The sequence below is a fragment of the Felis catus genome, chromosome F1 (assembly GCF_018350175.1).
Source record: "Felis catus isolate Fca126 chromosome F1, F.catus_Fca126_mat1.0, whole genome shotgun sequence".
Taxonomy (NCBI): Eukaryota; Metazoa; Chordata; class Mammalia; order Carnivora; family Felidae; genus Felis; species Felis catus.
This window is the reverse complement of record NC_058384.1, coordinates 63,235,283-63,246,810: the sequence shown is the minus strand read 5'-3', so window position 1 is coordinate 63,246,810 and position 11,528 is coordinate 63,235,283. Positions and strand designations below refer to the sequence as shown.

Genomic DNA, 11,528 nt, shown 5'->3' with positions numbered 1-11,528 from the left:
ATTTTTGCATATATGCATGAAGAGACTCATAGAAGGATGTATGTAACAGTAAAAACTTAAAACTATCCAAATGTCCATTAGTAGAGAAATGAAAAATGAAATTGTGATATATAGATTTTTTTCAAGGAAATACCACGTAACAGTTCAAACATGAATAGATCATCAAAAAGTAATGTTGAATAAGAAAAGTGACTTGGAGAACATGAATATGATACATTTATGTAAATTTAAAAATCCAACACAACACTAAATATATGTATCTACAAATAAAAAGAAAATAAAATACAAATAAAATACAAATACAAATAAAAATGGACTTGATTCCCATAAAATTCATTGGGGCGCCTGGGTGGCGCAGTCGGTTAAGCGTCCGACTTCAGCCAGGTCACGATCTCGCGGCCCGTGAGTTCGAGCCCCGCGTCAGGCTCTGGGCTGATGGCTCGGAGCCTGGAGCCTGTTTCCGATTCTGTGTCTCCCTCTCTCTCTGCCCCTCCCCCGTTCATGCTCTGTCTCTCTCTGTCTCCAAAATAAATAAACGTTGAAAAAAAATTAAAAAAAAAATTCATAATAGAAGTTGCCTATGTGGGGGGGGGGGCAGGAAAAAGCAGAAGAAGCAGAGTTGGGCTTTATCTGTCATGTTTAATTTCTTACAGTATGAAAAATCTGAAAGAAAAATAGAAAATGTTAATATTTGTTAATTTTTGGTGATAGGGACGCAAATGCTTGTTTCATTGTCATCTGCGCTTTTCGGATAAAAATAAAAACGTTGAAAAAAAATGGCTGGAGTTCAGTCATGGTGATTAAAAAAAAAAAAAAGACCAAGGTATCTGGTGGATGTAGAATAAAAGACTCTTGGTGGTTTTATTTTAGGGCTTTCTTTTTATGGTCCGTTTTTGTTTTTTTTTTTTTAATTTTTTTTCAACGTTTTTTATTTATTTTTGGGACAGAGAGAGACAGAGCATGAACGGGGGAGGGGCAGAGAGAGAGGGAGACACAGAATCGGAAACAGGCTCCAGGCTCTGAGCCATCAGCCCAGAGCCCGACGCGGGGCTCGAACTCCCGGACCGCGAGATCGTGACCTGGCTGAAGTCGGACGCTTAACCGACTGCGCCACCCAGGCGCCCCTTTATGGTCCGTTTTTGAATAGAAGCGATATTTATTCCACTATCCATGAAAACTGTTTAGTTACCTCATAACACAAGGAATCATTTCGGGAAAATGTTTCCGGTTTGGGGTCCCAGGACTGTATTGAAGACTGTGGATTATGCAATCTGTAGTAACCCCGCAGCCACGAGGAGTTCGCTGGATTCTGGGAAGCGTTTGTTTGGTTTAGTAACCATGGGAAGGATTCCACTCGGTCCTAGAGGGATCCGGGTTCTTAGGGTATTTGAAATACTCGCGGCTGAAATGCTGTAAGAAGGAATTCTATTACGTAGCGTTCTTGAAATTGTTCCGTCAATCTCAATCCAACCTTTCAGTGGCAGTTCGTGATGTGAATTGCTTCGGAACAAACCCGACTCTCCGGTTCCAGCAATAAAAAGATTACGAATCTACCTTATTCTAGGTTGTAGGGTAAGGTCGCTCGGATTTCCACTACGAAGTACTGTGCGTTGGAAACGCATATCTAGGAGATAGGTGTGAGGACGAGGAGTTCCCTCTTTTATATTTGCCTTGCTTAAATTTGTTTAAATAGAACGGGGCTTTCTGGAAGTACGACGGACGTGCTGTTGTTTACCTCAGGCACTGTGCCCGTGAAGGGAGGCGGGTCTAACGAACGCGGCACAAGAGTGGAGTTTTTCTTTCACACGCTCGTGTGTACGCAGAATTTTTACAATGACGGCCAGCGATTGCAAAAAAATTAAATCACATTTACTTTATGGGTCTCTGCCTTTGTTCTGAGATAGCTACACGGTGGTATTAACAAGGATATGCGAGGAACAAGCCGGTCTATCCAGAAGGGGCTTTTACTTTTCATTTTGACTATTATCGATACATTTTATTTAACGAAAGTAGGGCTTATGTGTCTTTTTTTCTTTTTTTCCTTAAAACAGCGGGACAGAAAGTGCCGCAAACTCCCAAAGGGAAATAGTTACTCGGAGATCCGCTGAAAAAGAGCTCGGTCTCTGTCGTTTCTCCTTTCTGATTTGCGCAAGCTCCCCGGGCAGCGGGCGTAAGTTTGTCTTCGCTCGGCCACCGTCCCGGCGCCGGGACGGGGTATTTTGTCCGCCTGCCGCCGCCGTCCGAGCTGTTAGTCACCGAGTTCCAGGCCGCGGGAGCGTGGGGTGTGCGAGAGCCGGCTGGCGTTGCCGGCACCATGGAGTCCCCTCTTAGCCCGGGCCTTTCTCACCGAGCGAACGAGGATTGGGGTGAGTGGCGGCCGAGAACGTGCCAGCGCTGGCCGCGGGGTTCTTCCTCCCTCCTTCCGCCCACTTGTGGAGACAGGTGTGGGCCAACTCTGCCCCGGGAGCCGGGGCTAACTCGTCGCTTCCGTCCGTGGACCTGCCTGGAAGAGTCTAGCAGAACCGGGCGGTTTCTGCCCTGGCACCCGGGAGCGTAAAATGTTGCCTGATTGGAATTGTTACCGTTTTTCGCCATTTGCGCTGGGAAAGTACCAGGGGGTCAGGATGTGGGAGCGGAAAGGGCGTCGGTAAGAAGCAGAGGGCAGGATGGCCGGGATCACCAAAAAGGCTGGAAGCTGTTTTCTCGGCGTGGGATGTGGGCGGTGATTGCCGTGGAGTGTGTCTGTACGTGTTTGTGTGACAGAAGGGGAATGTATGCAAAGATCTTCATGTCGCAGCTGCCATTGTTGGTCTAGACTTGATGTCCATCTTGGCAGAGAACCAAAGCACCTGACCTTGGGTCCCTGACTGCCTAGACCTAACGCTTAAAAATGGATGTAATCCTGACTGCCCTTCAGAAACAAACAGCGCCAATTTGTTTTGAAGTTGTTTCGTGTATCTTTGGTTTGGTTTTGTGATCGGGAAGAGTGGAATGGCATGCAGTGGGAATGACGGTGGGGAAACTTTGTCATCTAGGTGTTTAGAGGAAACTTGTATTCTTCTCTTCGTTTGGGGACATAGGACTAATGCTGTTCTCCGGCTCCAGCGAGAATTTGGGATTGTGTAGGTCTCTGAGTGGGCCTTGTAGTGAGCCTACGCCTTTCACCTACTTTGGAACTTGGGGGGGGGGAATCCGGGGGGAACTTGGGGGGTAATCCGGGGGGAATCCAGACTGATCTTCATCTTTCCTCCTTGGGCCACCATTCTCGGTAGCAAGAGCGTAATCTCAATTCTATGTATTGAACTGAAGTCCTCATTTGATTTTCTAAGGACAGAACTCCTCTTAGATTACGTGCAGTGGGAGCTTTATTTCAGTCCTTGGGTAGATTTCCTAGGAGCTCCTGGAAGAAACTTGAGACTGTCGATTCCAAGTGTGTTTTCCTGAGCCCAATATAGTGGTAATAGGGATAATTACCATTTATCTAGCCCTTCATTTGCGTCAGGTGTCCTGCGAGGCTCTTAACATGCATTGACTTCTTTAATCCTCCCTACAGCATAAGGAGGAGTTATTATTAACTTACAGATGAAAAAACAGGCTGAGAGAGAGAGAGCTCAGTGTTGTAGCAAGTGAGGGGAGCAAGCAGGATCAGGAGGTTTGTTTACCTCCAAAGCCTGTGCTCTTAGTCACTATTCCAGAATGCTTTTCCTAAATTATTTCTACAGATTTGATTCTTCCCAAGATCCACCCCCTCCATCAGTTATTAATAAATCTAGAATCTCAGGTAGTTATGGTTTTTCTCAGCTAGCTATTATATTTTTATGATATCTCTTAAACTGTAACTGTGGGGCGCTTCCTCATCGCGTTATTTTCTCTTTCCAGCCTGCATTGTGGTGATTGATCTGATAAATTGACTCCCAGTCCTAGTGTTCTTTTACAGAGCGTTCAATTCTTTGTAGTCGGTTCACTGACTCAACTCAGGTACCCTGCCCTGTCCCTCCCTGAATGTGCGCATTTCCCATTGTTTTCCAGGCTTCTCTTTTCACACTGTTAACAGTCTTCTCTTAGTTGAACACTTCAATTCTGATTCATTAGGGGTTCAGTAAGTGGAGTGGATTTTGCAGGCACTAAAGTGAAACGCTGTTGTCTGCTGGCGTTTTTCAGTAGACTGTGCATTCTTTTTCTGGGAGTTGGCATTTTGAGTATTCAGATACCTCACTGATTTATTTGATTTTTTTTTTTTTAATATTAGAAGGTGGCCAGTTAAATTTTTAAATTCAGCTTATGTGATTAGAACTTGTGACCCTAACAACTTTGAATAATAAAGTGGTTCGCTCAGAACTGCCTATGGTGGCATGTGCTTTTTCCCTTTAACCTGGGTAATGGAATTTAGAGCAGGGGTTTGCCAACATTTATTTTCTGTAAAGGTCCAGATAGTAAGTATTTTAGTCTTTGTGGTCTTGTGGTCTCTGTTGCAACTACTCAACTCTGCTGTTAATAGTGCAAAAGCAGCCAGGGGCAATGTAAACTGAACGTGTAAATGAGTTATCACTGTGCTTCCATACAACTTTTTATTTATGGACACGAAATCTGAATTTCATATAATTATTTTTAATGCTTAATAGGCTTTTTGGGGGTACAGTTTTACATTTACAAAATAATTGAGCAGATAGTACACAGAGTTCTATATACACCCCCACCGCCATTTTCCATATTGGCAACATCTTGCGTTAGTGAATTTGTTACAATTGATGAGCCAGTATTGATCCAATATTATTAACGAAAGTCCGTGGTTTACATTAAGATTCCCTCTGTGTTGTACATTTTGTGGGTTTTGACAGATGCCTAATGTCATGCATGTACAGTGTCCTACAGAATAGCTTCATGTACCTAAAAAATCTCCCGTACTCCACCTATTCATTTCTTCCTCCCTCCCTCCCAAGCCCCAGGCAACCACTGATCTTTTCACCATCTCCCCGGTTTTGCCTTTTCAGAATGTCATATAGTTGGAATCATACAGTCTGTAGCTTCCTCCACTTAGCAACATGCATTTAAGACCTATAATTTTTCATGACTTGGAAGCTCTTTTTTTTTTTGTCTTTTAAGCACTGAGTAATATTCCACTGTATGGACGTACTACCGTGTGTTAGTCGCTCAGCCTGCCGTAACAAACTACCATAGACTGGGTGGCTTAAACAACAGAAATTTATTTACTGACGTTTCTGGAGGCTGGAAGTCTGAGATCAGGTGCCAGTAAGGCCACGTTCCGGTGAGGGCTCTCTTTCTGGCTTGTGGATGGCCGCCTTTTCACTGCATCCTCACAAGGCAGGGGCACGAGAGGCAAAAGAGAGGGAGAGGGGAGAAGAGAGAAGGGCGAGAGAGAAAGGGGGTGGGGAAGGATCTCTCTCTGTCTCCCTCTTCCTAGAAGGCCACAGTCCTATCAGATTAGGGCCCTGCTCTTCTCTCTTCTATTGTCATTTTATCTTGATTACCCCTTAAAGGCCACCTTGTCTCTCTCTGGACATAGTCACACTGGGGGGTGTGGCTTCAAGATACAAATTTTGGGGGGACGGAATTCAGTCCATAGCAGTTTGCTTATCCATTTACCTACTGAAGGACATCTTGGTTGCTTTCACATATCGGCAGTTATATGTTCACACACAGCTTTTTGTGTGGACAAGTTTTCAAATCATTTGGGTAAATACCAAGAGGCCCAATTGCTGGGATCATACGGTAAGAGCACATTTAGTTTTGGAGGAACCTTCCAAAGCCGCTGTACCGGTTTTGCTCTCCCACTAGCAGTGAATGAATGTTCCTGGTCCTCCACAGCATTTGATGTGGCCGGTGTTTTGGATTTTAGCCGTTCTAGTAGGTGGGTGTGGTATCTCGTTTTAATGCTCAGCTGCCTGATCCCATACGATGTGGCGCATTTCTTCATGTGCTTGTCACTTGCATGTCCCCTCCTTCTCTTCTTTCCCTCCGTGTCTGGGCTTTGTGCAGAAACCACCTCTTTGCCGCATGTAAGGTGCATGTACCAAGACCAGAAGCTTCTGTCTGCTTCTGTGGTTTCTTTTACGTCTTCAGCCTCCTCTCTGAAAGTTGGCTTTCCGGCACTGACCGCAGCCTGACCCTCCCCTTGGTTACAGCTGCTTTCTCTGAAGCCTTGGGGAATGGCTGCCATTTTCATTCTCAAAACCTTTTTGCCATTCGGGCCTCTGAAGGTGGGTAAGCACCTTGGTTTTCACCGCTGCTTTCGGCTGGCTCTCCTTTCATCCTCCCCGAGATAAATCCCGTTTAAATCTCGTGTCACAGTGTGCCGTCCTCTGTCTCTGTCACAGTCAGGCATCTGCTGCTTCCGAGTTTAGTCTCCCTCCCTCCCTTGTTGAGAAATTTTAGCTCCTCGCTTACTGTCACTCTTCTCGAATATTCCTTCCCTGGATGATTTCAGATTCCCAGAGGAGGTACTTCAGATACCCTGAGCTCTCGTTTCTGGGCCTCGTCTCCACCAGGGATCTTGCCTTCCACCCTGTCTCAGCCATTTGCTCCCCCATCATAGGCCGAAACCTTGTCAGCACTGAGAACCGTCTCCGTTTCAACACCCCGCGCTCTGACCACCACCTCCTGTCTTACCAGCTCACTCCCCGTGGCACTCCACCAGTTCCTGCGACCCTACGGACACACCATCTTTTCACTGTCCCCCGTTTCCTCTCTGTCGTCACTTCCCCCTTACCCAGTTCAGTTCCATGGGCAGTCGTAACCGCTCCCTTGCTCATTCCCTCCATGCCCTGGTCTGTGTCTTGTTTTGTAGTTCGTTCTCTCTCCCTCCCTCTCTCTCTGGTGAACCACAACCTCGGTTAAATCTAACTGGCTTAGTAAGCTGAACCAGGCCTCGAGGCCGTCGGCTGGCTGATCGGATCTGCCTGGTCCTCTCATTCTCCACTTAGATGTTTGTTTTTATGAAGTGTCTTCTCTCTTCGAACCTCTGTCACCCCCTGCCCCTCCCTTGAATCAGAAGAGAACTTCCAGAATCTCCCACTGACTCATCTACCCACCTGCCAGCATACTTGCCTTCTCTTCTCTCGTTGAGAACGAATGGCTTCTCCTGTGTGCTGTAGATCCCTCCTCTTTAGCCAAGAGCCTTGCTCAAGCCTTCTTCCCTCTGTTGCCTTCTTCATTTCCCTCTGTGCTAGATCATCTGTGCTAGTCAGTAAACAGAGTTGCTGCTCCCATTTAGAGTAAAGAAAAAACCCCTCCAAACCCTCTTTAGAGGTTACTTCCCCTCTAGCCGCTTCTGCATTTTTCTTTGTTACGGCAGAATTCTTAAGAAAACAAAACAAAACGTGTTCACCGACTCCGGTTTCTCCTCGCCTCTTGCTCTCACCGCAGCCAGGCTCCGCCACACCGCCAAAGCTGTTCTTACTGATGTCATCCCTGATTTCCATTATGTGACGCCTGGTGGCCGTTTGTCATCTTGCTAAACTTACAAGAAGTAAATGAATACCTAAGAGGTCAAAGTCGAGGTCATAGCTACCATAGTTTACTACTGTGAAGGGACATCTAACTGCTGGTCGTGTGGGATTGGTGAAAAGGATGTAGGAATGGGCAGTGGATTTCAGAGATTCCTTAGAGGTGACCAGCACTTTCTTAGGGATACTACAGGGATATTCTGTAGGTATACGAATGTATTTGTCACCCTACTTGCAACATTTTTTTTTTAAACCACAGAAAAGTTTTTGTTCAAAAACTACAGAAAATTAAAAGATTGCTCTAGTGATGCCTTGTATTTCCCTTATCTAGATTTACCAACTGTGAACATTCTTTATTACCCACACTTCCCTCTTCTTTCATCATCTGAAAGTAGGCTACAGATAATATGAAACTCATAAACACTTCATCATGTACCTCCTAAGAACAAGGAAACAGGTTTTTTTTTTTAAACAGCATGGATTCGTACCAATACCCACAGTTCAAAGCCAGTACCACAGGGTTCTTGCTCACCTTCTTATGTTATACACTTGTATTTCTTTTCTTCTGTAAAAATCCGGATTCCCAGTAATATCCTGTTTTTAATCTCGCTTTAGCTGTGCTGTTGAGAATGGCCTGAAGGGTGGGGCCAGGGCGGAAGCAGGGAGACCATTTGGAGGCTGTTACAGCAATGCAGGTGAATTGTGGTAGCGTGCAGGTATGGGAGTGGTTGGATTATGGAGATGTGCAAATATACTTACGTATGTACAAATATACTTGTATATATTTATGAACACATAAGTATACAAATAATATATTACATAAATATACATAAGATAAATATACATAAGATATACAAATATACTTACATATACTTCTGAATACACACGTATTTTTTGTTTAGATTTTAGTTTTCAGATAGTTTCAAACTTAAAGAAGAATTGTAAAAACAGTACAAAGAACTTTTGCATGCCCTTCACACAGACTCTGTTAAATTTTACTGTGTTTGCCCTATTTCTTTCCCCAGAGAGAAAGAGAGATGTGTTGACCCATTGTCTTTAAAGGCTACAGTGTGTATCCCCTCCTCACAAAACAAGGATATACTCCTGTATTACTACCACGTACTCCTTCCGGTCAGGAAATAAACATTGCCACATTATCAATCATCTCACAGACGCCATTCAGATTTTGCCATCTGTCTTTTTAAAAAAAATTTTTTTAATGTTTATTTTTGAGAGAGAGAGAGCATGCACAAGTGGGAGAGGGGCAGAGAGGCGGGGGGGGGGGAGACCCAGAATCCGAAGCAGGTGGCAGGCTCTGAACTGTCAGGACAGAGCCCAATGCAGGGCTCGAACCCACGAACCGTGAGATCCTGGCCTGAGCCAAAGTCAGATGCTTAACCAACTGAGCCACACAGGCACCCTGCCGTCTGTCTTAATAATGGCTCTTTTTCCTTTCTTGACTGGGATCCTACCTGTAAACACACATCACTTTTACTTGTCAGGTCTCCTTAATGTCCTCCAGTCCATAATGGTTTTTTTAGTCTTTTTCTGTCTCTTGTGTCCTTGACAGTCTTAAAGACTACAGGTTTTCCATTCTCTAAGAGGACTCTAAACCTGGGTCTAGTCCGCCGTTCCTCATCACCAGAATCAGGTCATGCACCCATGGCAGGAATGCCGGGAGAGTGATGCTGTGCTCTTCTCAGTGAATCACATTTGGAGGCCCACCATGTTGACTTGTCCCAAGGCGAAGTTCTCCTTGATCACATGGTCAAGTTGCTGTCTGCCAGGTTTCACCCCTGTAAAGTCACTACTTTCCCTTTTGTATTTGATTGCTGTTTTGGGGGAGCTAATCGGCCGTGACACCAATCTCCTTTTCCTTGTTAAACCTCCACCTGCCAGCCCTAGTCCCTGCCTGTGTCAGCCAAATGGTGGTTTTGTCTGCATTTACTAATTGACATTGTAGTGTAAGTAAGGACTTTCTCTAGGTATGTATGCGTGTATATATATGTATTTATTTCATTATGACTCCTCTCTTTGATTCAGTGGGTTAAAATCTGATACTCCCTTTTTATTTTGGTGCTCACATTTTCCCCAGTTTGACCAGCGGGAGTCCATTCGTATTAGCTCTTTTACTCTTTTGACTTACTCCAATCATTCTCTGAGAGTTTCCTTATTTTCTGGCATCACAGCATCTTCCATTCTTATCTTGCACTTTCCCTGCTTCAGCTTTGGCATCAGCCATTTCTCCAAGGAGCTCTTTAGTGGACTTCCATTTAGTGGAGGATGGCATTTAGCGTCCAAGATCTGAGCACACAGTATGTTCATGGCTACTGAGATATCACTGTTCTGACTTTCAGCCCACAGAACTAGGAAATGTGTGTGTGTGTGCGCGCGTGCACACACACGTCTAAAAACATCTGCAAGTCTTCTGTGTACATAGATGTTTTAGACATGGGTTCATACTAATACTTCCCCTGCCAGGCCAACATCTTAGGGTTCTTTTAGGCTCTTTCCTTTCCATGTTTGTGAATTCTTTCTTAGATAGTGAGAAACCTGGCCCTGGTTATTTTAGATGTATTTGATCACTTGTTCAGGTGATGAAGGTATTTGTTCAGTGTCGTCATTCTCTTAAACACTCAGGCTGCCTCTTCCGTCTGCCTCTTTGTTCTCCCACCTCCTGCCCCATTTCCTTGGCAGCCCCAGCATGCTGCCACCGACACTGGGCCGCCCCCTCTGTCACGCCATCCCATTTCCTTGGACGCCGGGCACGTTGCCACAGATGATGACACATAGAGCCCCGTCACGCTCGTTGCCCTGCTTCCTCAGAAGCTGATATCTCAGTGTTGGGAAGAAGAAAAGGAAAGATGGGAGGGGAAGGAAGAATGGGAAGGAAAGGTAGGAAGCCAGATTATGGATATACAGTTTTAAGACAGAACTGATGGGAGTTGCTGGCGGTTTGAATATGGAGAGTGAAGAAGAGAAGCTAAACAGTGACTCCGAGCAGGGTTTTTGACTTGAGCTCCCAGGAGAATTGAATTGTCGTTGACTGAGATGAGGACAAAGCAATAGGGGATTTGGCGGGGGGTGGGTGGGGGTGGTGGTGGTGGTGATCAGGAACTAAGTCTTGGATGTGCTAAGTTTGAGACCTCCAAGAGGAGATGACCCAAGAGGTGTATTGTGTGTGTACATGCATCTTGACGTATGGGCTGGACATGTATATTTGGGAATCCTTGGCATGTAGACGCTGTTTAAAGCCGTGAACTCAGCTGAGATCACAGAGGGAGCGGAATAGATGGAAGAGTTTATGCTAAGCCCCCAGGGACAATTTCACACTAGGAGATGAGGAGGAACCGGCAAGGTAGGGTCAAGCAGTGAAGCGGAAGGAAAACCAGGTGATCGTGGTGATTTGGAAGCCAAGTGAAGCAGATGTTTCAGTTAATATGAAAGCATCAACTCTGTCAAATGTTGCTGATAGGTCAAGACGATGACCTTAAACCTGCCGTTGAGTTTAGCAATATGGAGATCATCGGTGACGTTAATAACCATTTGTGTGTGGGAGAGGAGCTTGGTTAATGTAGCCTCCAGAAAGAGTGGGAGGAGAGAATGAGAGACGGCAGGTAGAGAGGACTCTTTCCAGGGTTTCAAGCGCCGTGTAAGGCACACGGCCACAGTTACCTACTTCTGTGTTTGCGGCTCTGCCGCTGAGTGCGAGGCAGTCCTTTTGTGAGAGCTGTGCGATAACCTTTCACTATCACTACACACAAAATTTGTTGCTAGGCATTATTTGGGTGTAGGTTGTGAAACGATTGTGTCATTGGCCGAGTTAATGACAGACGGGCAGTGTTGCTCCTGTACATGTTATAAGTGAGGAAATCCCCAAAGCAGTTTCAGTGGCATGATACTGGGGAGGATAAGTTTGTTTTTGTTTTGAATTTTTTCAGTTTATTTATAATGAGAGAGAGAGAGAGAGTGAGAGAGGGAGCATGCAAGCAGAGGAGGGAAAGAGGGAGAAAAGAGAATCCCAAGCTGTCATCACAGAGCCCGATGCGGCGCTGTATCCCATGA

General features: G+C 45.3%; 1 protein-coding gene across 6 annotated transcripts in view; it reads left to right on the top strand.

The window, feature by feature from the left end:
* The first annotated feature begins 1,437 nt into the window (after nt 1-1,437).
* The window catches only part of ATF6 (activating transcription factor 6), a 205,015-nt gene continuing 194,924 nt past the window's right edge, over nt 1,438-11,528 (top strand). For 5 of the 6 annotated variants that reach the window (XM_023247597.2, XM_023247596.2, XM_045048950.1 and 2 more), the window contains exons 1-2: nt 1,438-1,572; nt 2,052-2,366. In XM_023247597.2, the coding sequence (XP_023103365.1) occupies nt 2,315-2,366 (52 nt within the window). In that variant the 5' untranslated portion in view covers nt 1,438-1,572; nt 2,052-2,314. Of the gene's footprint in view, nt 1,573-2,051; nt 2,367-2,494; nt 2,648-11,528 lie in introns of those variants that run through there. The other variant, XM_045048952.1, reaches the window with a different exon arrangement.